Below are 27,629 nucleotides of genomic sequence, written 5' to 3'. Positions count from 1 at the left end.
GGCGAGGAGGCCAGGCCGGAGAGGCCTGAGAAGTCACCAGGGGCAGATGGCACCTCAGTCAGCAGCCTGGGTCGTGTTTGCTAAGGGAGTGGGAACCAGGTGGGACTTCCCAGGTGGCACTAGTGGTAAAGAACCCCCCTGCTAGTGCAGGAGACGTAAGAAACACGGGTTCAATCCCTGGGTCAGGAAGATCCCTGGAGGAGGGCATGGCAATCCACTCCAGTATTCTTGCCGGGAGAATCCCATGGACAGAGGAGCCTGGCGGGCCCTAGTCCCTAGGGTCACAAAGAGTTGGACATGACTGAAGCGATTTAGCATGCACGCAGGAACAAGGAGGCCAGCTGTTCCTATTCAGAGGTCACCAGGTGGCACAAGGAAGTGAATGATGGAGTGATGACCACCACCTGTCTCCTCAACGCTGCCCTGCCCCATACCCACAGGCACCCTCTGCCCGTGAGGCAGCTGCTGGGAAACAGTCCTTCAAGAGTGGAAAATGAAACGCTTTCACCAGTTAGGTGGTAGGAGAAGCATTTTGAGAGGAGCCTCGCTGGGTTATGGGCTTCCCAGATGGCTCAGCAGCAAAGAATCTGCCTGTAGTGCAGGAGACGCAGGTTCACTCCCTGGGTCCAGAAGATCCCCTGGAGGAGGGCACGGCAACATACGCCAGTATTCTTGCCTGGAAAATCTCACGGACAGAGGAGCCTGATGGGCTGTGGTCCATGGGATCGCCAAGAGTTAGACAAGACTGAGCACACACGCACTGCTGGGCTATCCTAGTGATAAATGGGTAAGAACGCCCTGTTATCGGGAAATCCATCTCCTGGGATTGGGTGGGCTGCGGCCTCTCTGGGGCGTCCCTTCTGTGTTGGCCGTGAGTTTCTCACCCAGGAGGTTGGTACGAGCTCTCTGTCACCCTCAGCCCCTTGCTGGCAATCCAGGAAGCCTCTGCCTACTGGGTGCCCCGTAGGAGGCCTGAGGGTTAGGACACTGCTCTGCGAAGTAGTTGAGGCCTGTGCCTGGATGGCTGCTGACTTTTATCTAGAAAGAAATTAAAACCATTTTACTGTGGATGGGGTTAGCAGTAGGCTGTCTCCAACCCCTGGCCTGGGGGCCTGGCTCCAGTGTGTGACCTTGTGTAAGTCCTCTGCCTTCTCTGCCTGGCTCTCTTTCTCCATGACAGGGCTGGATTAGATGAGATGATCTCTAGCTTCCATCTTTCTTTTTTAAGGTATGGTACCACTATCACCAGGTCCAGCGTGAGGCTGGCAAAGGAGGGGATCCATGGTTTGGTCCCCAGGCCCTCCCAATCTGCCTCCATGGCTCCAGGTGGGGGCTGGAGATCCACAGCCAGCAGTCACTGACCTGTTGAAGGCCCCTCCATCATCAGAAAGCCACCTTTCCTGGTCCTCTTGGGTTCCCATCTCCCCTAGAACCTGACCGAGGGTCTTACCAGGTGCTCAGGGACACTTCAAGCTGCTCGGCTAACTGCTCTCGCCCACCCCTGGCTACCACTGCCCCACACCCACCCAACGGTCAATTACAAACCGTGGGCTTGCCTACCTGGTGTCTATACTTGTAGTGTAGCTCCACCTGCAGGAGGCGTTCCTCATCTCCACCTGGCAAACTCCCCCCACCCCCACCCAGTCCTCAAGGCCAGCTCAAGCATCAGCCCTTGACGTGTCTGATGACACCCTCTACCTCCAACAAGGCCCACCCAAAGGAGTGGAACTCCAGCCTGGGGCCCAGAGCACCAAGGGTAGAACATTAGCCGGCTCAAGTCTCCACAGGCTGCTTCCTTTGCTGCCATATTTTTGGCAGGCCAGACCTACCGGGACAGTGCTCTCAGCCAGCCTTCCAGGCTGTGCCCACCCTGGCCATCAGTGCCAAGGTGAAGCTCTGCAGCCCAGCCAGACGGCACTCATCCTGTTGATAGCCTGGAGGACTTGGGAGGCTCCACCCGACCGGAGCGGCTCAGTGAGTCATCCCAAGGCCCAGCCAGACTGTGCAGCCGGCCTTAGGGAGCGGCAACCTTCCTCTCCCATTGTAGCTGGGCCCTTGGGCCCTTGGCTGCAGGAAAGCCCTTCACAGGATTATTGGGAGGGAGTTCTGCAAACCCAGGCCCCAGTTGGGAGGGGTGGGAGAGCCTCTGACTGGTCTGAGCCTTAGAGCCTTAGCACTACTCCAGGTTGCCCCCAAACCCCTTGCCTTCCCCATGCCTCAATCTCATCAGAGGAGAAAACAGTCAGGTTTTCCATGTGCTTCATGGGCCTCCACCCTCCAGGTGGAGAGAGGAAGGGACAGAAGGAGGGCACTCCAGGCATGCAGGCAGGGCTGCATGCTGCCAGCCTGCGCGGTCAGCACCCGCATCTAGAGGGGAGGCAGTGTGCGGCTGGGTGGCGAGGATGGCAGAGCACTTGCGTGGCTCAGGGTGGATGCTCCATGAAGAGAGGGCAAAGGCCCTGCAGCAGGGGCCACCGAGGAGCAGCTGTGGGGAACTATGGGGCTGTTCTGGGGACAAGGAGCGTCTCTGGCTGGAAACTCAGCAAAGGCTGAAAGAAATCTGGCAGAAGTGGGATCCTGAATGAATGTGGTGCCGAGTAATAGATTCGTGACCTGAGACCCCCACCCACCCCACTCCCCGCCCTTCAGCAGGGGTCTTCATAGCAGCTCTGTGAGGCGGGGGAGGGAGGCATCACTCCCTTTGAGAGATGAGGAAGCAAAAGCCCTTGAAAGGCAACAGACTGTCCTAAGGTCACAGAGCTCAAGGCAGGACCAGAATCCAGGTCCTCTTATCCCTAACGCTCAACAGGAAAGAAAAAGGTGAGAGGTGGACCTTCCCTCAGAAATTAGAGCCAGGGTGAGGAGACAAGAATTCAGATATAACCATCCCAACCCAGAACAAGATTAGATGGTCCTGATCAGAATCAAGGGTGGTGATGCTGTGTGGCCTCAGGCAGTCATCTCCCTCTCTGGGCCTCAGCTGCCCCAGCTGAAAACAAGGATGCTGAACTCAGCCCTGGGGAAGCTCTCACCAGCGCCTCTCCTCTCTGTGGGTGAGGCATGCTTGGGGGGCAAGGGCGATGAGATAGGAGCCTTTTGAGTTGGACCTCAAAGAGGGCTGATTTGGCACCAATGGGGAAGTGGTAGGGGCTGAGGCAGCCCGCCCTGAGAAATCTTGTTTGATCCGGAAGGAAAAGGTAGATTTTAAAAGCAGATGAAGGAGGCGGTTTCTTTTCTGGCTTCTTGGTGCATTGGGAAGGAAACGAGGTCCATTCTCTGAAGCCTTTCAGCATCTCAGCGGGGAAGTGTGAGCACATGGGTGGCGACCCCACCCAGCAGCAGATTCCAGGGAGAGATACCCCCGGGTCCCCTCATCACACTGACCACCTGGGGCTGCTCATGATTCGTTCAATCCAGCCGGCATGTGGCTGGCAGCTATGCAGGCAGCAAGCAACTCAGGGTCCTGGAACTACAGGTGAGTCAACTTCTCAGAGCCTCAGTTTGCTCATCTACAAAATGGGGCTAACAATCAATAGTTACATCCTTCAGGGGCAGGATGTACAGGAAATGATAGATGTTGAAATGATATAGTGAATTGTATATACTTTGGCCACCTGATGTGAAGGGCCAACTCATTGGAAAAGACGCTGAAGAGAAGAGGAGAAGGGGATGACAGAGGATGAGATGGTTGGATGGCATCACTGACACAATGGACATGAGTTTGAGCAAGCTCCAGGAGATGGTGAAGGACAGGGAAGCCTGGCGTGCTGCAGTCCATGAGGTCGCAAGAAGTCAGACAAGGCTTAGTGACTGAACAACAATATCAACAATAGCCCACAAGGGCAATGGAGCTCTTGTCAACGATATGATTTCTTATTATTACTCCCAGTGGCTTTCCTGCTGGGACTTTGGAGGAGAGCTGAGTTGCCTTCCTGCTGGAATGGGAGAGGGCTACAGGCAAGTGGAAAAAGGATGTGGCTCAGATGGAAAGACTCCTGGGTTCCCTGAGGTGCTGTGGGGTGGCCAGCGCTGATGGCCTATGTGGAGAAGGCATGGAAGGAGGCAAGGGGCTGCAGGCAGAACACACCTGCAGGGCTGGACCTGGAAGCCATCTGATGCAACCCTTGCATTTCATAAATGCAGAAACTCAGGCCAGAAAGGCACTTCCAAAGCAGCCTCAGCAAAGCTTACACTCCCTCCTGAGACCCAGTCACGGAGCAGAATTGCAGCTTAAGAGGCTCATGGAATCGTAAAACAGCCTTAGAATCACAGAACAGAATCTCCAGTTCCAGGAGAGTATCTTATTAGAATCTTAAAACACACAATTTAAAAGTACTTAGGCCCAGGTGGCTCAGTCAGAACCTCGGATTCACAGATTCTTTCCAACTTTGAAATCAGAGAAAATCTTAAACTTACAAACAACAGAACCCTAGAAGCTTCCAATCACAGCATCTAATTTAGGCACCAGGAGTGGCAAAGGCCTGTCCCTTCCCCCACCCCTCCCCTGAGCAGTGCAGGAATCCTCTGTTCCCACCGCTGACATATGGCCATTCTGCCCTCTTGAATGCTCTCGGCGACAGGGGACTCAGTCAGCTGTGCCGGCTGGAGGCTGGACACGTTCCTTCCTCTTGAACAGGGAGGGAAATAAGTTCTCAACAGGAGATCTCCACTTTGTACAAATGGATTTTTCACCCCTCCTTGTTCTTTGGCTCTGGTCGGAAAGATTCCCAGGGAAGTGGCAAGGAGCCAAGAGCTGCCACAAAATGACTTTAACCAGCAGACAGGCTGGTAATGGGTTTCGGTGGGAAAAAGGAAGGAGAGGGGCGATTAATTCCAACTTGCTATGCGATAAAGGAAATTAAGGCATAATACAGAAAGGCAGCAGTTCTGTTAACCTGTGTGGAATACCAATTACTCAGCCTCCTCAAAATTGCTGGAAATAAGAGAGAAAACCCCCAAAGAGAAAGTGATTGTGGTCCAGGGCTCATCTGGATTAGGCTGTTTGTTTGCCCTGGCACCCTAATGATGGGAATGAGGGAAAATTCCCCGTTTCCTGGGAGATGGCTACACCAGAGTCAAGGAGAAAAGGCAGGCCCACATATTGCCACGGGACCACTTGGCAAGTTTTCTGGACAGAGGCGTCCTTGGCCCACTTGAGGGAGAGCTGGGTGCAGTCAAGGCCCAGTGTACACCCTTAGTCCTGTGTTCTGGGAGGGACCCTGGGAGGTCAAGCTTCTGTTGACCCCTGTTCCAACTGGAAAGTCTCAAGTCTCTGCTGCAGGAAGCTGAAAGAATCAAGCAGGGGCCCTTGGGTGCTGAGTACCCAGATAGGTACTGGCAAGCCCTGCTGTGAGGCCAGACCTTCAAAGGTGCCACATCTCAGGTACTGGTCCTGCTGGGCTGGGACCCCAGGCTCTGGCCAAGGCCGCCCACCTCTCTGCAGCTGATCAAGGGGCAGACAGCATGGGCAGAGTTAACAGCCACAGGCCACAGCTCAGTGCCTCCAGCCAGGGGCCCAGCAGGACTTCTGTGATGGCCCCCGACCAGACCTGGGCAGAAGGAGACAGTCGTGGCTGTGGGAGGTGAGCTGAGGGGGGGCGGTGAGGCCGGTGCCCAGCAGAACCTCAGTTCCACTGCCATCCTGAGACCCCTGCCACTGCACAGAGCCCTCAGACAGGGGGCCGTCACCTAGGGGTTCTGAGCCAGCGTGGTCCCCCTACCAGATAGGTCCCACCACAGCTTGGATGAAAGGGAAGCTGCCTCTTAAAGAGCCTGCTCTGTGGGCATGCCCACCGCCCATGACAATTCCACCCTCCTCAGCCTTTTCTTTGCGTGGACGTTGTCTCCCAGTATAGAGATTTGGAAGATGCTAGTCTGCAGCCCTCTGTGGCCCTCCTCCCACAAGGAGCAAGTTAAGGAACCAGGGCTCACATCCTGGCGTGGCCCCTTACTGGCTGTGTGACCTCAGGCAGGTTACTTGACCTCTCAGAGCTTCCGTTTTCCTCATCTAAAACTGTGAGGCTGAATCCTGACTTGCAGGATGGTTGGCTGTAAGATCAGTGCCTGACATAGTGATGCAAGGTCCTCTCAATTTTTTTTTTCACACTCCCACCCCCAGGCTCTGTACCTAGTAGGCCCTCAGGAAGTTTTTGTTAGAATTGTTAAATGATTAGCCACCAGCATACCCTGCCATTCTCCACCCATGGCCTCACACTGGTCTCTCCTGAGCCCCAGAGAGCCAGAGTCCTGCAGGCCAGCTGTGCACTTGCCAAACCCACCACTGTCCCACCTGTGCACGGCCCACCCCCCACCCTTCTGTGAGCATCACTCTGTCAAGAGGGGTGGAGAGGCTGAGCCGTCTCTGCACACAGCCCAGCTTGACTCACTGCCCCCAGTCAGGCCTGGTCACCGGCGCGTGCTCAGGCAGACATGCAGACCCACGGGTGCAGGCACACAGCACATGCACATGCAGATGGGCACATGTGCACACAAATGCACACTGCCCGCTTGCACACTTGGATGTGCACCACACTGAACACAGACACACATGCCTCCCTGTGCACACACCGCAGCACATGGGCCACACACTCACACATGCACAGGTGGCTTCATATGACGCTCACACACTCCAGACAAATATGCATAGATTTTCCTGCCTCTCCTGTGACAGCCAGATGGTGGGATTCTCCCAGAGGGCTACCATTTAATGCTCTAATTAATTTTTTAAAATTCTATGTACCCAGAGTCTGGGTTAGTTCCAAATGTCCCAGGCATGGTCCCAGTCTGAAACCAAAGGAAGGAAGGAGATCTTAGGGAGAATGATGGTGGGGCTTCCACTGCCCCCAGGAGAGCCTGCATCCTCACTGGAAGGCTATGACACCTAGCCTAGTAAGGGGGTCTGGGCTCAAAGTCCTCTTCCCTGGTTCCAAGAGCACCCTATAACCTAGGACCAGGAGAGAGCCCTCGCAGCATCCCTGGCAGGTTGTCTGGCCCTACCTGCACGTTGGTCCCTTCAGAGGCCACTGGGCTCCTGTTCAGACTGCACTGCAGGGGAAGGTGTTTACAGACACCTGGGTGGGCTCTGGGGCTCACGTCCAGATCCAAACGTGCCCTTTACAAGCCCTACTGTGTGACTCCAGGGCACTGTCAGTGGAAACGAGGCACAGAGCCAGTGCAGTCTGCTGGGCGAGAGGGATGAGGCGGGAAGATGATGGACCAGCCCAGAGGGACTTGCGGTGCTCCCTGCCTTCCCGCTTGCATGCCTCCAGTGAGGGGGAGCTCACTCCATCTCCAGGCAGCTCTGCCTGGACCAGATCACATCCTCACCAGGTTCCCTGGTGAACCCTGGCTGTTCTCTGGGCCACGGTCCCTGGTGGTTCAGGCTGGCAGGAACCACGCAGCACTCGCCCTCCAGGCCTTTCCTCTGCCTTTCCTGGGGGCACGTTCTTTGCTGCTGAGTGTTTGGGAAAACGCAGCAATAAATTTACCGCCTCACTTATGAGTAATTTGCTGTCAGGAGCTCTGCGTAAGCAGAGGGCTGAATTAACGAGGCTTAATTAACATTAATGTTGTGACAGATTTCAACCAAGTCGGGAAATCCCCCATCCTCGCAGCCCAGGCCTTCGCCTGCCGCTTCTGGGCTCATGTGGGAGGTGAGAAGCCTGGGGAGGGTGCTTAGAGCTGCTGATGGACGTGACCGGGAGCCACCTCTTTCCCAGGATTAGGAGGGATTTGGGATCTGGGGGCTGGAGGTTTGCAGATCAGCACAGGAAGCCAGGAGGCTCTGCATCACCAGTTCCAAAGGAGCTTTCAGGCTAAGCCCTTCGTCCCCTTCGCCTGGCTCAGTGGCGCCTGCATGGGCCTCCAAGCCTGAGAGCCCAGGGTTTGGATCTGCCACTCCCAAGCTGAGGGGCCTTGGGTGAGTCACCCCACCTCTCTATGCTTCACCATCCCCGTCAGCAGAGCAACAAGACAAATCCCCACTCTCAGGGCTGTCAGAGGATTCCCTAGGTCATGTGTGGAGAGCAGAGGGGCTCTGACATCTGCATCTCCTTTCACATCATGAGCGGAAGAGGAAACACTATTGAGTGATTACCATGCACTAGGCTCATCATCTCATTTAATTCTCCTAACAGTTCTTTGAAGAAGAAACTACTATAATCCCATTGTATGGATGAGGAAACCAAGGCACTGAGGGGAGCTGATTTGCCCAAGGTCACATGAATAGTCATGGGGGGGCAGTGAGGGGACCACAGTCATTCACTATGCTCACTGAGCACCTCTGGGAGGATCTAAAGAGCCAAGGCAAGGGGTGAAGTCAGGCAGTGGGGCCATGAGGGGTGGGCACAGGGCCTGGGCCAGTGGTGGAATCACTCTGTGGATGACAGAAGAAGGGGAGAAGTGTGCCCTCTGCCAGTAGGTGTCCCACCACACAGGTACCCGGTTTTCAACCACTAGGACTTTATTAAACTGCCCCCGAGGGCCCAGCCGTGACAGGCTCTGGGGGAGGAGACAAATGCAATAGAAGGTGCACACCCTGCTCTCGGGATTGGTCACCTCTTCTGCTTCTCTTGGTTTTCCCCCAGGGTACCCACCAGCTCTGGTAAGGGGCAGGCATACCATCATTTATCATCAATGATTGCCATTATTAATATTAATGTGGAGGACAGCTCCAACCAGGACCACCTCTAAGGAGAGCAGGAAGGAGGCCCAGCTCCCACCCACCCATCCAGACACCTCGGGCTCTCAGCCATCACCCTGCACACTTCTTAGATCACCAAACAGGACAGGCCATGTCGAGGTCCTGGGGCTCCTCCCTGGGGCACCCCCAAGGGGGACAGGAGGGACTCTGGGCCCCGGGTCCCTAGGGCTCACCTGAGAGACGACCAAGTTGGGGTCTGGGTGTCATGGGTGTGTCTGGGAACTGTGTAGGAAGGAGGGAGGGGACAGCATGTGGTGTGGGGCCAGATCTACCTCCAGGGAGTAAGGCTCCTCAGCCCTGCCAAGCCCCATACACCCCCAAGTCCTGTCCCAGGAAGCCTTCCCCTCCCCGCAGCCCTGCCCCCACCTCCTGACTCAGACACAAGCTACACGACCTTGGGGAAGCCTCTCCTTATCTCTGCCTCATCTCTCTCCCCTGCATGATGAGGGATAAAAACAGTGCCATCTTATGGGGCTGATGGGAAGGTCGAGTGGCAGCAGCTCAGTAAATGATGGCTATGATTACTGACCCTTGGAGGTTAGTGGATGCCAGGGTACCACCAAGGAGTGGGGTGGGCTCAGGGGTTTTCCAGTCTCTACAGGGCCACTCTCAGGCAGCAGGATCAGCTGGGGGGCTCTGTACGGCCCCTGTGACAGGCCAGGGACCCAGAGTGCCTCCAGGGGGCTCTGTACAGCCCCCAGGACAAGGCCAGAGACCCAGGGTGCCTCTCAGGGCAGAATCAGAAAAAGCTCTGCTTTTGGAAATAGAAAGAACTGCCTTATAAGGAAGTAAGACCTCCATCCCAGCAGGTTTGTGCAAGCAAGAGATCCATTCATTTATTCAACTAGCATTCACTGGACCCCTCCTTCTCAGGGCTGGGCCCTGCATTGGGCACCGGGAGTTGGGAGAGACAGAAAGAGACCCAACCCCTCTGGGGAAATCCACCATCTAAGAAAGCAAGAGATACTGAAGGTGCCAAACAGATCCCAGGCCAGGTCTGCCCAGTCCTGTTTATGTGTCAGAGACTGGAGAAAAAGCAAGAGGACCTTTGGCATGAAGGGGGCTTTGGGACCACTTGGGATGGCTCAATGAATGTGCTCTGGCCCTGCAGATGTAAGGGCAGGCCCCACCTTCTCTGAGCCCCTCAAGAACCCCCATCATCACGAGGGCCTCCTGATGCCCACACTCTCCCTGCCCTCGTCCACCTTGACCACAGCTCAGTGCTGGTCCCCAGAGCCCCCACCCAGCCCGATACCCAGTGAGGGGTGGACAGGAGGTATCCTTGGGGGGAAGGTCCTGCTGGCAGCCGGGAATGGAGGAGAGAGGGGTGGCTGTCTCTGCTGGGACAGGGACAAGGGCATGGCTGGCCCCAGGCAAGGGGGGGCGCTCACCCCTCACCCACTTTCCCGCCCCACAGCATCCATGACTCCCCCGTGGCCCCAGCCATGGTTCCCTGGGGAGCGGGCTCCAAGGAGGCCCAGCAGCCAGACCACCAGCTGCTGCCCCCTCCCCATACAAACCCTGGCCACAAAGCACTCTCCCCCAGCTCTGCCCGCCTGCGGTGACAGCCTCTTGGCACCAGTTTCCCCCTTCCCTCCATCTGTCAGGAGTCGGTGCAGACAGACTGTGAGAACCGTAAGAGGAAGTAGCAGCACTGCTTGGACCCCTCCCTCCCCCTGCCGCCCCAGCACTACCCCCCACCCCACGTCCTTCCTCTCCCCACGCCTGTGTCTACCTTTCCCTTGCATCTGTCTCCATCTTTTCTGACTGACGAAGACACTGACAAAGTGGGAGTGGAGAGGAGAAGAACAGCCAGCCAGGGACCCCCACTTACTGGTAACCACCACACATCACGGCCACCATCCTTGAACTTCTCCTCGATCATTAAGGAGTTGAAATCCTGTGGGCCTGTGGGCTCAGTGTCCCCATCTGAACAACTGGCAGAGCAAATCCTGCTGAGCCCACCTCTCAAGGGATAGGAGGATAAATGCCGTGAAGAACATAGAGGGTAGCAGGAACGCAAAGGCAGGGCCGTCGAGGTAACGATCCTCACCTTATTGATGTGATGTTATTGATGTTATTGACATGAGCTGAGCAGGGCAGGGCTGGGGAAAACCAAGTCTCAGAGAGAGCCGTCACTCAGCTGCATCAGAGGCAGGGTTGGATCAAAGGTCAGGCATCCTGGCTGTGTCCACACCAGCACCCCAACCAGGATCTCAGCCCTGGCTCCTTTAGACCTTCCAGGGAGCTCTATGTCTCCTTGAATTCTGCTGAAAGGTGGGGGAAAAATCAGCTTTTGTTCTTTATTTAAAGTGAGCCCTGCCCAACTAGCAGCAGAATCCACAGGTAACGGGGAAGCCCTGTTGCAGAGCCTGGGGGAATGGTTGCAGGAGTTGACGGCTGCAGGAGTTGAGTGCAGGCTGGCGGGCCAAGTGTCCCATTGGACATGAGCTTTTGTTTTAAAACTGGGGCGGTTCCAAGCAAACGAGGACAAGCTGGTCACCCTGCGTGGGAGCAAGCTCTTGGTAATGCCAAAGCGCTGGCCAACATGGGGGCGGGCCTTTTCAACCAACAGAGAGCAAAACCCCTGTCCCCCTTGGTCCCAGCAAAGCTTGGCCCGAGGCCCCAGAGGCCCCAGGATGGGGGGCGGGGAAGGAAGTTCTGGTCTAGCTGCCATCTTGGGACCCTGTGGGGCCATGTGTGACCCCGACCACAGCTCAGATGTGCCCAGGGAACAGGGGAAGGAGACTTGGGTCCTCTACCCCTTTCACCTCCAAGGAAGCTTGAGGTTCAGAGAAGCCGACTGCCCAAGGTCACATACTGAGTTAAGTGACCAAGGCCTGCTTTTCCATCTGCAGATCCTCCCTAGGTCCTGGCACAGAGCAGGCCTGCAGTGAATGCTGGAGCTCAGACTTGAAGACCCCAGTCCATGCCAGGTGCTTCTCCGGGGCTCACACATGGCTCAGGAGGATGCAGCACAAGGAGCAGAAACACGGCCTGGGAGGAGGGGACCTGGGCCTATGCCAGAGGTCCCCACCCACTCTCCTCCCCTCCCCATCCTTGGCAGGCCCTGGCCAGGCCTCCTGCCCCATCCTCCTGAAGCCTGAGTCTGTGAACCACAGACTCTTAATCAGACCATCTCGGTACAACATGGCAAGGATGGAGGGAAACACAGGGACAGGGGAGCCCAGAGCAGGCCCTGACCCAGCCAGGGTGGGAAGGCTCCCTGGAAGTGGAGACTACTGAGGCAAAGTGGGAGTGGACAAGCAGAGGAAGGGTCTTCCAGGCACGTGAGAGTGTGAAGATGCCCCTGTGACATCACTCACATTGGGGGTGGGGGTGGGGCTGGAGCACAGAGCCGAGGGTTTAGGGGGGCAAGAAGATGGTGAGGTCCGGGGCTGGACAGATGCCAGGTGCGTGCTGGGTCTTGAAGGGCCCTGAAGGCCAGCCAGCAGACTGTCCTGTGAGTGGTGGACCTCCCTGTAGGGCGCTGAGCGAGGGCAGGACGGTGCTCTGAGAGTTTGAGAGTACTCGGCTGCAGAGCAGAGAACAGACAGGAGGGAGAGAACAGAGACGAGCTGCTGCCCTGGTCCAGGGAGGCCGCAGTGGGAGTAAGGGCCTGGGCCCATGAGCGGGGGAAGGATCAGGCCATGGAGGCTACTAGTGGTAAGGGAGAAAGGGGCTACAATGACTCCCAGATTCCTAACCAAGACACGGCAGTGTCTGCACTGTGGACTGGTCTCAGGGGCAGAAGAGGTTCAAGCACCACCCTCCAGTGCCTGGCCGCAGGTTCTTGCAAGATCTGGGCACTGTTGCCTTGCTGACCAGGAGACAAGCTGTCTATAGGTGTCACCGTTACCTCTGGACACAGCACATCTGTCTTCAGCACCCGCTTCATAGGGAGGTAGGTCACAGTTACAGAAGGCAGCCAGTGTTTATAGAACCTGAGAGTGTGCAGCCCACCAGGCCCCAAGAAATAGTGACCCGAGAGGGAATAGGCCTTACTCGAGGTTACATAGCATGTCAGCTGTCACAGGCCAAGAAGGGATACTAAGTAGGCTTGAGGTGAAAGTAGGGGGCAGAGTCTGTGAGCAGAGGCCCCAGAAACAGAGGTGAGACCAGGACAGGACAGGAGTGTCACAGGAGGCAGATTTGAGATTGAAAGGAAGATAGATTCTCTAACAGGAAGAACTGTCCGGGGACAGAAAAAGCTCTCAGTTGCTGAGTTAGCTCCCTGTCCCTGAAGGTATTCAAGCAGACACCTCCCCCACCCCCACATCCAGCCCCTGGAGTTGCTGGAGGGAATTCCCACACTGGGGATGAGTGTGGAAGCCTGCTTTGGCCAAACGAAGATGTTTCCCCCAAGAGCCACAGCTCACTGAAGTCATTCACCCCACACAGAGTCACCAAGGCTTGCTCTGTGCCAGGCCGGGGACATCAGGGGCAGGTGGAACAGAACAAGGGAAACCTTCTCAGTCAGTCTTCCTCATCCTCATCCAGGGAGATGAGGCCAAAGCTGGGCAGGGGGCACAGGGTGGAGGCCCTGGCTGCCCAGGCTCCATGTCACGCATCTAAAGGACTGGGCTCCCCTATTTTCCTGGGCATATGTGGGGCACAGGGTCAAGGGGCTGGACAGGGTCAGACACAATACAAACTCCTCCTACACCCCACCCCTCCTGGAGGTCCCCAAGGCTCTGGGCTCATTTCCTAATGAGGTCCCTGGAAGGACTCTTCCTAATTAAATTAGGACAGTAAGTTATGGCCTGGGGCCACCAGGAAGAAGCAGGGACAAAGGAGACTTCCGGGGGGCGGGGGGCTCTCCAGCCCTTCCTATTCTACCCAGCAGTGAGCATCCCTGCGTGGGAGGGGACACCTAAAGGACAGATGGGAGACAGAGGTTCAGAGGAAGAGGTCAAAAGAAGCCGAGCAAATCATGTGCAGGCACTGCTCTCAGGGCTTTTCTTATATAAACTCACATAATCATCCAGCCACTTAGAGGGTTAGGTGTTGGCTCCATTTTAGATACAAGTGAAGTCACTTGCCTAGGGCCCCACAGTTAGGAAGTGGGGAAATAAGGACTTGCCCCCAGGCAGCCTGGTTAGAGGCCCTGCTATTCTCTACGTCACAGTGGGGTTACTCACTGATGCAGGAGCGGTCAGAGGAAGGGGGACTGGGGGGGTCTTTATATCTACGGCTCCCACCTGGCCACAGAGCAAGCAAAGGTTTGGAGTCAGACCTGGATGAGGGTCAGGGAATCCGAATTTCAAAAGCTGTCCAAAGTGACTCAAGCTCCTGATGCAATCCTCACAGATGGGAAAACTGAGGCTCAGGACAGGTCAGAGACTCACCCAGGTCCCTCAGTAAGTTGGTGACAAGGGGAGGCTCCCTGGCTCCCGGTGTGGTGGCACTGAAAGCCTGGGGGGACTGGCTTTCAACAGGACAACACTGACAAGGGTTCAGGCCTCTGCCCCCAGGGGGAGAACTCAGTGCAGAACCACATAGCCATCAGACCTCGGCCCTGGTGTAGACCTGTGCCCAGTGCAGGAAGAAACGACTGGTTCTGCAGGGCCCAGTGAGGCTTCAGCTACTATACCAAAACCAGGAATTGCTCATTATCCACGTGCATGGGCTTCCCTCGTGGCTTACATGGTAAAGAATCTGCCTTCAATGCAGGAGACCTGGGTTCGATCCCTGGGTTGGGAAGATCCCCTGACAAGGGAATGTCCACCCTCTCCAATATTCTTGCCTGGAAGAATTCCATGGACAGAGGAGCCTGGAGGGCTATAGTCCATGGGGTCGCAAAGAGTCGGACACGACTGAGCGACTAACACTTGCACTTTTTCATGTGCATGTGCAGGAGTCTGAGGTTCAGGTTTGAGGGACTTGTCCCAGGCCTGCAGCTAGGACATGGAAGGCCTGCAGTGGAAACCGAAGTCCAGCTGACACTGGGCGGCCATACAAGTCCCTGTCACTCACCTCTGAGTAGCAGGCAGTTGTTCAGGTTGGGGAAGGAGAGCGCGGAGACAGGAGAGCATCACGTGTGCAGCAGATATAAAGCCTGGGGCTGCAGGTATTAAAGATTCGGCCTGGTCAGACTCAGCAAAAAAATAAACAGGCAGAAACTCCCAAGTGGAGGCATGTTCTGCTAATAAACAGTTGGTTCCAGCTTTGCATGTTTGGTTTAGGCCACATCCCCTGGGTTGGGGGTGTGAAGGGTTGGATTTCACACCCCTTACTCTGGGCCTCCTGGGCCACAGTGAACAGGGGCAGCTCCTTAGACCCCCATACCTGGGGCCTGGCCATAGCAGAGCTCCTGTGAACTCCCTGGTTCTCAGGGGAAAAGAGAATCCCAGAGATTTAGGGCTGAGAGTGGCTGGGAGATGTCCCACTCCTAACGATCAGAGATCCAAGAGGGTCAGGAACCTGCTGATGGCCAGTTGGTGAGGTAGGAACAGGAGTGGAACTGAGGTGGGCCGGGAGTCGGGCCATGACGTTTCTATCAAGCTCAGCCCTCTGGGGGGTGGGTGCAGACAGTGGGCTGCAGGCTGAGGCTTGGAGGCGGAGAGAGGCTGCCATGGCAGGGGGCAGGCTGGGAACAGAGACTGCTGGCTCCTCGCCAGCTACAAATAATTCCCCGCCACAAACAGCCCAGCGGGGGGCTTTGGCTTCGGCTGGGCTAGGCGGCCTTGGCCGGTGTGGGAGGAAGAGCGTCACCTTGTCCCTGCCGCCTCTGTGTGTCCGGAACAGTCACCTCCCTCCTGGTGCACACCCCTCTCTGAGATGCACACCCCGTGCACATGCACATGTACTGGGACACATGGCGGAGAGGCGGCTGAGGGTGACGGGGGCAGCAGATGGCAGCTCAGAGTCTAGGAAGTAGAAAGGCAGGTGGGCGGGAGGAGCGCTGGCCTGAATATCTCTGGATCCATGCCACCAGGAAAGCCCACCCTGGGCCTCCAGCTATTCAGTCCTGCAGCTTAACCTGGGCCGATGGGCCCTTCTTGCCTCTCATCAGCTTCCAACTCTCTGATGTTAAATGGACCCACTGGGGAACCAAGGCCCCCTCCTAGATAACTATGCCAGGCCCAGCTGGTTAACCAGGTCTCCTTGTTTCTCTCTGCTTAACCAACTCCCCCAGGCCACCCAGGAAACAGCCACTATGGGGCCCCCAGTGCAGATGGCAGTGGATGAGATGATTCCTACAGTCCCTCCCAGCCCAAGAAGCTGCTGTTCTCCCAGGCAGCCAAGTCCTCCCAACTGGCCAGCTGACCTACATCTCTCCTGCTGCTATTTCAGCAGCTGCCCTCTTGTCGTGTCCTTGGTGGAGGAGGAGAGCTGCTGATGGTCCCCTCTACTTAGCTGTTCCCTGTGCGGAGATCATGGGCCTGGGAGGGGAAGTGGGGTGCTCATTTCAGGGCCAGGTCTGGACAGAACACTTTATATCAGCCTGCATACCTCTGAGAGGTAGGCTCATTATCCTCATTTCAGAGACCAGAGATCTAAAGCTCACAGCATAAGACCCATACCAGGAACCCTGGCTGGTGGGTCACATGGCTGGTGGTCTACCCCGTATTTCTCCATCACTCCACAGCATCCAATCCAATCACAGGCACAGGAAGAAGGCAGAAAGAGAAAGCAGCTCAAGGAACCTGAGCCTTAGGGCTAAGTTCTGGAAATGGACCCTAAATAGTCCAGCTACCCTCCATCAGCCTGCCTGGAATCATACCCACAAAGCCAGCTACACTCCCACCGACCCTCACCAGGCATCAAGGAGCTTGAGGGCCACAAGTCCCCTTCCCCCAGGCCAGGACCGGCCCTGAGCCCAGCTCCAGGGAGAGGTAAACTGCTCAGAGGGCTGGTTACAGTGCAGGTGGCACATGGACCAATGGGGGAAGGGAGATGAAGTTCAGAGAGGGAGAGCCCCTCACCAGGGGTCACACAGCAAGTTAGGGGCAGGGGCAGAATAACTTTTATAATGCTGTGGAGGAGACAGACTCTACAAACACCTTGAGAAGAACGAAGACTGGCTGTGTTCCCTCTTGTGTTCTCAGGGGTGGGGCGGGGGGTTGTTCTCCTTGGGGCCAGAATACACTTGTCCTTTCTCCTCACTTTGCTTTGTGAGGCCTGGATCTGGCTGCTTTGTCTGCCCCCTGAGACTGTGGTGAAGTGACCTTGTGCTCACGGAATACGGAGGTCCTGTGGACTGCCCGCCTGGCGGGGAGGGGCCACAGGGGGTCAGGGTGTTTGGAGATAGGAAACCGTCTCCTTGAGGGAGAGCGACAAGGTGAGGATGAAAACACATATGCTCAGCCCTGTCTTTCCCAGGGCTTTCTTCTTCTTAAGAGAAGAACCAGAAAAAGGCACAAAGGTGTAATCCTGATATTTACCCCAGTACTGTATAGACAGGAAAAAAATAGAACCAACTAAATACAAGTCTATCCATAGGAGACTATGTCATTAAATCAGAGAAGATTTATGCAGTGGAATGCTATCTAGCCCTTTAAAACGATGATCGGCATCTACTGTTACTGACACAGAAAGATGTACATGTTGTAGGGAGAAAACAACTGGCATAACACATGCTCATTTTGTAAAAAAAAATAAAAATAGTACATGAACTCGCATGCAGAGAATACAAGAACATCTCTGGAAGGACAGGCAGCTCCCACGGTGGTATAACCACATGGGAGACTCCTGCCCTTCCTCTTTTCACTTTTCTGAATTGTCTGGGTGTTTTCATTTTTTTTTTCAACAAGTATGAAACTATCTTTATATAATCAGAAAAACTTTCTTCCATTGGAAAAATAAATGAAATCAATTGAAGTGAGTTTTGGCTTCAGCACCACCAGTAACAGGCTGCGTGGCCCCGGGTGAGCCCTGCACCCTCCCTGAGCCTCGGTTTCCTCATCAAGAAAATGGGAATGATAATGAACTTCTGCACCACCTTCCCCACAGAGCAGCTGGGAGGCACAAACTGGAAAAAGCCATAATGTGGTTCTAACAGGCTGAGAGGGCCAGAAACTGAATAGTCTGCGGAGTGGCTGGTGTAAAGTCCCTTGTGGATCTCAGAGCCAGTGACCAGGGGAGGGCGGTGACCACATGACCATTTCCATGGACTCCCAGACTGGCAGACCTCAGGGAGGCTTTGAGCTGCCATATCCAAGGGGCGGGTGTGTGGAGGCTGAGAGGGGTCATGGGAACTGTGTGGACCTAGGAGCCCATGGCCCTGCTTCTCTGGGTGACTCTTCCAGTCACTAGAGGGTGTTGATAAGCTGGGCTCTGCAGCCCCAAAGCACTTGGCTTGTGGGCACCTGGCCTGGGCTCTGCCAGGGACAGAGAGGTCAGACCTGGTGCAGGGGGTGGGGGAGCTCACAGTTGGGGCCCCTCCTGAGCCACTCCAGCCAAGGGGCTATTCCTAGGGCCTATGACATACACGGCCTGTAAACGGAGCCAGGGCCACACGACTGGTGATGGAAACCTCAAATGCCTCGGCTCTGGGTCAGGCCCTGTGTGCCCCACCTCGGATACTCCCCAGCAGCCACGAGCTCCTACAATGGGCTATGACAAGGGTCGACAAAGCCATGGCATCCAAACATGGGAGAGGTTAGATCACACCTGGAAGACAGTGAAGGCTTCGTGGCAGAGGTAATGAGCTGGGTTTTGAAGGATTCGTAGGAGACAGGGTAGGACAATCCAAGCAGAAGGAAAGTATGTATGAATACCCAGAGTCGACGAATTGCATGGGAGTTAGAGAACCAAGGGCTTCCCTGGTAGCTCAGCTGGTAAAGAATCTGCCTGCAATGCAGGAAACCCCCATTCAATTCCTGGGTCAGGAAGATCCCCTGGAGAAGGGATAAGCTACTCACTCCAGTATCCTTGGTCTTCCCTGGTGGCTCAGATGGTAAAGAATCTGCCTGCAATGCAGGAGATCTGGGTTCAGTCCCTGGGTTGGGAAGATCCCCTGGAGGAGGGAATGACCCCCACTCCAGTATTCTTGCCTGGAGAATCCCCATGGACAGAGGAGCCTGGAGGGCTACAGTCCATGGGGTCACAGAGTCAGACAGAACTGAGCGACTAAGCACAGCACAGCACAGAGAACCAAAGTCAACATTTTGGATGACTTGAGTTCTTAGCCTTTTCTGGAGGACAGACCATGAATTGGAAATGACGCTCTTTGAGGTTACCTGCATCAGTGACATATCACTGAGGCCTCAGTTTCCCTATCTGTATAATGGAAACAGTAACCACCATCCCCAGGCAATGGCCAAGGAAGACCCTTGGAAACTATGGAGGGTCACATTCAGGGGAGGCTATGTGAGGGGAGGACCTTATGTTGGGGCTCCGTGCTGTGTCCAGAGAAGAGGGTCCCTCCCAGACAGAAATCTGTAATCCAAGGAGGCATCACTGGACACTGCAATCCCTCACCCACTGCTTCCACACCCTCTGAGTCCCAGGCCCTCTGACCTCTACAGGGTAATCAGAGCTCGGAAAGGAAGAGCCTGAGAAGTCCAGGCTCCAGAGTGGACAGGCCTGGGTCAAGTCCCAGCTCTAGCACTCAAACATCATGACGCTGGCCAAGTCACTTCTCTTTGAGACTTGGTTTCATCATCTTTAAAATGGAAATAATAAGAAAACAGCCCTCCAAGGGTTGTGAGTAGCAAAGCTACTAAATGCAGATTGTCCAACATGGTACTAGGCATGGGGTAAATAGCCTGTATTGATTGTTAGTAATTCCCTTGAGGGAGTTGTTTTGGCATATTCTTTGCTCAGCACGAGGTTGGCAGGACAATTTGGAGAAGAAGGATCTAGGACCAAAGGAAGAACAGGGACAGATTATGGGAGCTCAGGGACCAGGAAGCAAAAGGACAAGAGGTCAGGGCAGGCCACCTGGAGGAGGTAGCATCTCCACCAGACCTTCAAAGACTGGGCGATCGGAGCATGTGGGCAGGTATTATCAGTGCTGCTTAGATCCAGGGCCCTGAGGCTTGGCTGCACAGCCCCCACAGCAGGGCCCCACACCCTACCCTCAGCCCAGGACTGGCTTCCTGGGGGTGGCACTGGCCTACGGGTCTGACCTGGGCCAGAACACTTACTTCCATTTGCTTATAGCCCTGAAGGGCAGCGCAAACAAGTCCATCCTCTCCTGCTCCATCAACCCTCTCTGTCCTCCCTCTCTTCACCCTCTCCCTGGGGGCATCTCTCTGGCTTCACCTGCTGCTGCTATTTCCCCAGGGAGGGAAAACTGTCAGGCCAGTTTCCTGCAGACAACTGAGAGGGCTAAGAGGCCTACTGCACTCAGAACCCTCAGCAGGCCTGAGTGAGCCCAGGGTGTTTCCAGAGGGGAACTCGGTCCCAGGAGAGCCCGCAGGAAGGCCCATGGGAGAGTCTTCAGCAAACACTCCCAAGGCCTGCTGGGACCAAGCCATGGAGGCACCATCCTGGCCCTGGGGAAGGGAGAAGCTTGGGGTCTGCCGGGGGCCACAGGGCTTCCTTCCCTTTCCAGGGAAGGAAGGTCATAAACCAGCCTTGGGACAAGCATTTGGCCTCAGGGAAGACTTCCTCTGCCCCTCCCAGGGCCCCAGACACTCATTCATTGAGACCAACCAGGCCAGTTTGGTTCACTTCCCTCAGGCCCTCCCTGGGTGACTTTCTCCATTCCCAGGTCCAGCTCAGGGCTGAATGGCCTTGGGGCTACCTCCACTGGGGCTCAGCAACCCTGTGGCTGGGGCAAGTCTCAGACGTGAGAGCCTTCAGACCTCTGGCTAAGCAAATAGGAGCAGGAGAAGTAGGGGCCTCTTGGCAGACGGAGATCTAGATTCTTCAGTGAACTCCTCCATAGCAGACAGACCCACTGCCATCCACTGAACACCTACTGCTCATCAGGCACATTATCTCACTTAATCCTCACAACACCTCTGGGAGGGAAAGACTAAGGCCATTTAGCCAGAGGTCACAGTTGGGATAGGAAACCAAGAGTGGCTAATTGAGGGCCACACTGAGTTATTCCAACACCAAGTCTCTAAGTCCCCTCTCTTGACTCATGTATCTCAGCCCGGGGGAGAGACGGTAGCAGGGAAGGCTTTCTGAAGGAGATGAAACCTGCACTGACAATTCTAAGATGACAAGAAGAAGGTTGCCAGGTGAGGGAGCAGAAAGTGTTCCATACAGATGGAATAGCATGTGCAAAGGCCTAGCCATGAGAAGCAGCAGGAAAGCTAGAACATGACAGAAGTCTGGTGTCACAGGTTCATTCACAGGAAGAGCAGGAAGGGGCTGGAGGGCAGTGGCCATCAGGAGCTGGTCACCGAGGCCCATCATGCAGAGGAGTCTCAGCTGACCTTATGCTATGGGGACAAGGGAGCTTCAGGAGGACTCTGAATGGTGGAAGTGGCAGGTCAGATGAGGAAACCGAGGTTCAGAGAGAGCAGCACTGTCTGTCAGATGACTCCATCCAAAAAAGGACACGAAGCTGGGCCTGGTGTCAGGGGTGTTAGAATGGCTGAGGTCAGGTGGCACATCGAATACCAGATGTACAGCCCCAGCCGGAAGTGGTGGCCAAGCTTTAACTATTTACAAGGCCGCTGCCCATCAGGCTTCAGCACTCCTGCAGCCAGGCCTCGCCCAGCTAACAAACTCCAGGCCAGGGGAGACCTCACTGCAGCCACTGCTTATTAAACTTGAAGTGGAGCGGTGACGGAGGCTAGGAGAACAGGGCAGCCTAAAAGAGCCTGAATAGGTAGAGAAAACTGAATATACAACCGGGCCGCCTGTCTACGCAGCCCATCCACACAGACAAGCTGGAGGGGGTTGTGAGGGAGAGGCTGATGTCCCCTCAAGATGAGGAATCAGAGGCCTGGCAGGACTTGCCTGAGGTCACCAGCTAGTACTTGATGTGGCACATGTTCCATAGTTGGGTGCCTGCATTCATACCCCAGCAGTTTCAGTTTTACTGAAAAATCATACACCCTTGAGCCTGTTCCTTAACCTCTCTGTGCCTCTGTAAAACGAGGATGATGCAGGTGACTTCATAGAGGCACCCCGTTTTGTAGACTCGAGGAGCATGAGGTGATGCATGTAGAATCCCAGCACAGCTCCTGGTCCACAGCAAGGGCTCAGTAAATGTTCACTGTTCTTGCTGTTGCTGCTCTGGGAGCAAAGGGCTGGCTGGAGACCAAAACCCCTGTCTCTGCCCCAGACACTAAGGAGCAACAGGAAACTGAGGCCAAGACGCCGGCTGGTCTATGCGGCCCAGGTGCAGCCAGGAACCCCACCCCTTCCCTTGGCTGGGCTGCCCCTGAGCTTCCAGCCCCTTCCTCTACTTTGAAGGCCCTTTGAGCTGGGAACTGAAGCCCCATGAGCCTTTCCCCTTCCCATCCTGCCAGCTCTATTCAAAAAGCCAAGTCCCATCCGTTGTGGCTTAAGTTTCAGCATTTAGAAGGTCTTAGTTTGAGCTCCAGCTCCAACCATGAGGAGCTGTGTGACTTTGGGGGTGTCATGTCACCTCTCCGAACTCCAGTTCTTTCTCTATAATGGGGGGCCTGTATCATCTATTTCTAAATGCTAAGTCCTAACGAAAGTGAAAGTGTTAGTCATTCACTTGTGTCTGACTCTGCGATCCTATGGACTGTAGCCTACCAGGCTCCTCTGTCCATGGGATTCTCCAAGCAAGAATACTGGAGTGGGTTAGCATTCTCCTCTCCAGGGGATCTTCCCAACCGAGGGACTGAATCCAGGTCTCCTGCATTGCAGGCAGATTCTTTACCATCTGAGCCACCAGGAAGGCATCAAGGCTTGAGGGAATGGCATTAACTACCATCTTTCAAGGCCTGACTCAGCTGTCTCTTCCTCCAGAAAGCCTTCCTTGCCTTCCTCCACAGACAAGCTCCCTCCCCCCAACCTCCATCAGCTCACGGAATTCATGGATGGCATTCTAGCCCCTTTGGGAGCTTGAATTCATTTTGCCACACACAAACTTCACTTACAAATTGCAATCCCCAGTTTACAAGCTAAGAGGTACAGAGGTGGAGTGGCTGAGGTCCTCTCACAGTGTGGAAGGAGTGGAATGATTAAATATAAGGCAGGGAGGAGAGTTCCAAGCAATGCAGTTTGGGCAGGTGGCCCAGAATGGAGGGAACTCCCCAGATGGGGAAGGGAGAGGTGACAAGAGACCATTTTCCAACACCTGGCCCCATACAGCCACTGAAGCTTGCAACCCTTTCTTCACCATTTCTCTTTGTGACCCCTAGGAGTCCCTTTCTAAAGACCTTGGTGGTGTGAACACGCATCCATTCCCTTCTCTTCACCAGCCCCCTGTGAAAACTTTCTAAGCTGTGGTAAAGGAATGGCTACCCTCATTTGGCAGATGATGAAACAAGTCTGGGAAAGTCCAGTGTGTAGGATCAATCCTCAATACTAACAGCCAAGGCCTCAATGTCAGTTGTTTTTGTTCACTAACCCTTAGTGAACAACAACAACAAAAAACCCTTAGTGAACCCTTTTGTTCACTAACCTCTGACCCCACCCCAGCCATCTCAGAATGAAAGCAGGAGCCCAGAGTGGCCATCAGATTGGCCCTCTCCCCGCCACCAGCTACTTCACTCTTTCATCTTGCCCAGAGCCTTGCATGGAAATGAGAAGAACTGGGATCACCCTCCTGGGTCCTTCTTCACCACACTCGCACCACCACCACCACCACCACAGATAATACCCCTGAGCTAGGAGGCAGGCGGACACCCTGACCAAGTTCTGTCACTCTCAGCTGTGTGACCTTGGGCAAATCACTCAACTTCTCTGAGCCAGAATTCTTATCAACAAATGAGAATGACAAGAAACATTTTTGCTCTTCACAGCCATCCTCACAAAACTGTTGCTATGCAGACTCAGGGAGATAAAGTAAAACCAGCCCAGAAATGCAGTTTCTATTTCCCCACCTCACCCTCAGCACTCCTACTAAAAGGAACAACTCCCAGCGAGGAGATTCACTGTCATATTTTACCCTGGCCTAGGCATTTTCAGATGGCAACCCACTCCAGTACTCTTGCCTGGAAAATCCCATGGATGGAGAAGCCTAGTAGGCTGCAGTCCATGGGGTCGCTAAGAGTCGGACACCACTGAGTGACTTCACTTTCACTGTTCACTTTCATGCATTGGAGAAGGAAATGGCAACCCATTCCAGTGTTCTTTCCTGGAGAATCCCAGGAACGGCGGAGCCTGGGGGGCTGCCGTCTGTGGGGTCACACAGAGTTGGACACAACTGAAGTGACTTAGCAGCAGCAGCAGCAGGCATTTTCAGAATTTCAACAGCATTGGGAAATGGTCAGGATCATAATTAGGCTAAGAACTCTGGAGTCAGATGCTTAAATTTAAGCTCCTACTTAACAGCTCAATAGCTGTGGGGTAAGTAACTTAATCTCTCCAGTGCCTCTTTTTTGTGTTTTGGGGTTTTTTTTTTTTTTTTTGGTCTGTAAAATAGGACTGTTCTGAAGATTAAAGGAATTTATATAAGACACAGTGGCGGACTTGACACAGTGGTGGACACACAGCTAACAGTCAGCACACATTAGTCACATCCCTTTAAATGACATTTCTAGAACTGGTCCTCAAAAACAGGGCAGGAATCATTAGCCCAAGTGGTCAGGAGAGGAAACAGACAGGAGAGAAAGATGTACCCATGTCACACAGCCAAATCTGGGATCAGTTCAGTTCAGCTTGGTCGCTCAGTCGTGTCCAACTCTTTGCAATCCCAAGGGCTGCAGCGTGCCAGGCTTCCCTGTCCATCACCAACTTCAGGAGCTTGCTCAAACTCATGTTCATCGAGTTGTGTCATGATGGTCTGAGAATGAACCTGGAGGCTGACTGGCTGGCAAACCAAGGGGGGAAAAAAAAACTAGAACTCAACAGACAATGCCAGCCCAGGTGGTTCCTCTACCCCTTGCCACTGTGTGGAGCTATGGGCCAGCTGCCCTCATGTGCTCCCTGGCCTGGGGGGTGGGGGGTGGGGTGGGTCTGCTCTCCAAACTGCCCCAGTGCCTGGCAGCCGGCAGGCGCTCAGTAACGATGGATGAATGACTACCTGTGTCTGTGTTTATAAAGAGTCTTGTTTTTCTGTTCCTGGAACTACATTCCTTCCACTGTGACAACTGCTTGCTAACTGGCTTCAGGTTCCGCAGACATCAGAAACCGCGTGCACCTCAAGAAAGAACTTCCAAAGCTGCTGCATCCGGTGCCGGTGAACGCCACACTCAGCAAAGGCGGTCGGCCACCTCCTGTAGCCCGCGGTTCACGCACAGCCTTGGGATCCTCACGCCCCGTTCAGGAAACAAACTCTTCCTTCTGGCCCCCTTCTTCCTGCTCTGCCATGACTCACGCCTGGGCCTGGCTGGCAGGAGACCGCAGTCGGCCAACCAGGATGGCACAAGAAAGGTTTTCACCGTGACTAGGCAGAAAAGCAGCGGGCGCCAGAGCCTGGCCTGCACCTTCTACCCCGGGGATGCGCGGGGGTGTGGCCAAGGCGGGGCCAGGGCAGGGCCCCACCGCCCCGGGCGCCAGAAAACTGCACACCCGTCGGCCCCACGATTGGCCCGCTCAGACCACAGAGACCTATGGGGTGGTCCTCCCACAGCCAATCAGGGGCCCCGGGGAGCCCATTCATTCACAAACGCGGCAGGAAAAGAAGCAAGGCTAAGCCCAGAGTTGCGTGGAACTTTGAAACACCCGCGCGTTCTGTGGTGTCTAGGCTGGAGTTCCGGAGGGCCGGATCGCAGAAAGCTAGACGCGTGTAGGGGCTGTCCCTTCGCCGACTACAGATCCTTCCCAGCAATCTGGGCGTGGCGCACCATCCTCCCCGGCCCCGCAGTGCCAGGTTCCGCTCCGGCCCCAGCGGGACCCGCGGGCCGCCCGGAACCGGCAGGGTCCCTAAGTGCCCAGAAGGAAGCGGCTCCTGGGCGGGTTCCTGGCGTCAGCCTCCGGCAGTAAAAGCCCAGGCAGGTGGCCCGGCGGAGGCTGCAGCCACGTGGGCGCTGAGTAAAGCGTCCCCCCACCGTTCCCTCCTTCCCCGGCCAACCACTCACGGCAGTCGTCCTCGTCACTGTTATCGGAGCAGTCGTCGTCCTCGTCGCACCTCCACACGGAGGGGATGCAGCGCTCGTTTCGGCACCGGAACTGGTTCTCTTCGCACTCCTTGACCGACCCTGGACCGGGGGAGAGGAGGCGTGAGCCGGATCCCCTGAGCACAGAGGTCCTGGCCGCGGGGAGGGGTCTACTGAATGAAGGAAAGGGGGCGACGCTGAAGCCAAAGCCTTGGAGGCCTCTGGCACCCTGGATCAGGAAGGAGGGCAGGATGATAAGGGTTCCAGGGATGACGGGCTGCTCTGTGGCACGACGAGGCCAGGCGCACACACGGTGTCACACCATTTAGATACACTCCCCATTCAGAACACTCACACGGCCCATAATGAGAGATCCACGCAGATACAGCCCACAGGGAGCCCCCCGAACACGCCGCGACACGCGCACTAGGCGCTGTGGGCACATCCCCCTCGCACGCAGCCCCTCTTTCTCTGCAACACGCAGGGGTCGCCGGAAACGCATTGTCAGCCGGGGTAGTCTCCCGGCTCTGCTCATCGCCGCCGCGGAGCGCGCGTGTCAAATTAACCCCAATGGCAAGAATTACACAGCCCTCGCGAAACCATCAGTGACCAACCCAGCAAAGTTCCTGGCCCCCACGGCGCCCATCCCCCAAGAACGGGTGCCGGAGGGCAGAGCCCACTACACAAGAGAGCCGCGAGGGTGGGGGTAGAGGGCAAATTAACGGAAATCTGGGTCCCCAGGAGTATATACTGCACAGGCGCCCCCCTGCCTGGCCCAGGCTCAGGGACCCAGGCGCAACCCGCCCGTCGGCCGCCGGGCAGTGCTTTGTTGGCCGCTCCAGCGGCTCAAAGCAGGGCCGGGCATCGGCCGCACGCACCTTGGCCGCCGCGCAGTGGATCCGCTGCCGCCGCCGCGAGATGCTGGAGCTGCAGCAGCAGCAGCAGCAGCGCCAGCGGCCGGAGCGCGCCCCGCTCGGGGCGGCCCATCGCGGGCCCCGGGCTCCGGCCGCCGCGCCCCGCGCACCCTGTGCCGCCGCCTCGCCTCAGCCCACCGAGTCCTTGCCGCGGCGCCGGGGCTGCCGCTGCCCCCGCCGCCGCCGCCGCCGCCGCCGCTGCCTCCCGCCCCGGCTCCTCGGCTGCATTTCAAGCAGGTTCCGTGACGCTCGGCGGCGGGGCGGGCTCAGGCTGGGCGCGCGGCCCCGGGCCTGGGCTGCTGCCGCCGGCGCGCGCGCTCCCTCCCGCCGCCGCCTCCGCCCCACGCTCCTCCTGCTGACGCCTCCTCTCCCTCCTCCCTCAAGCTCTTGGTCAGCTTCTCTGTTGGTACGCTCTCAGTGACCCTGCTCAGGGCCCCCCTCGTGCTGGGCGTTGCAGACGCTGGGATGAGCCAGGCAAGACCTCTACCCCCAGAGGTAACAGATGGCCTAGGGGAAGCAGCACAGTCTGCCTGGAGGAGGTGACAGGCTGATAGGAGGCTGAGGAATGCCAAGGAGTGAACCTGGGCGGGAGGGGAGACGATGTTCCCCGGCTCACAGGCCTGAGAATGTGCTCATGGAGTAGAGATGGTAGTAGATAGGGGTACCAGGATTCATGTGATCTGGGAGAAACTGGGGGAGCAGGAATGAATGGACCTCTGCACCCCTGCAAGGCTCCAACCCAGATATTACACATCCTTGTAGCTGGTTAACGTGCCCATGCTGCATTCTCATATGAATGCGGTTTGTGAGGCCAAGGATGAGAGGCAGGTGGCTTGGGCCTGGTGCACAGACTTGATTCATTCATTCTCACTGGGTCATCCTGTTGGGCCAGGCAGAAGGGCAGACAATCAGGGGGACCGGCAGGGA

The 27,629-nt window shown here is 55.9% G+C and overlaps 1 protein-coding gene across 9 annotated transcripts in view; it reads right to left on the bottom strand.

Moving 5' to 3' along the window:
* LRP8 (LDL receptor related protein 8) overlaps positions 1-27,332 on the bottom strand; it is an 80,410-nt gene extending 53,078 nt beyond the window's left edge. For 2 of the 9 annotated variants that reach the window (XM_043879015.1, XM_043879016.1), the window contains exons 1-2: positions 26,667-26,941; positions 25,771-25,890 (exon numbers count right to left, since the gene is read on the bottom strand). In XM_043879015.1, the coding sequence (XP_043734950.1) occupies positions 25,771-25,890; positions 26,667-26,775 (229 nt within the window). In that variant the 5' untranslated portion in view covers positions 26,776-26,941. Of the gene's footprint in view, positions 1-25,770; positions 25,891-26,666 lie in introns of all 9 variants that reach the window. The other 7 variants (XM_043879018.1, XM_043879019.1, XM_043879021.1 and 4 more) reach the window with 6 other exon arrangements.
* Between the last annotated feature and the right edge of the window lie 297 nt (positions 27,333-27,629).

This window comes from Cervus elaphus, chromosome 20 (genome assembly GCF_910594005.1).
Source record: "Cervus elaphus chromosome 20, mCerEla1.1, whole genome shotgun sequence".
Taxonomy (NCBI): domain Eukaryota; kingdom Metazoa; phylum Chordata; class Mammalia; order Artiodactyla; family Cervidae; genus Cervus; species Cervus elaphus.
Note: the sequence above shows the minus strand (reverse complement) of the source record. Positions and strands in the feature narration are given on the sequence as shown.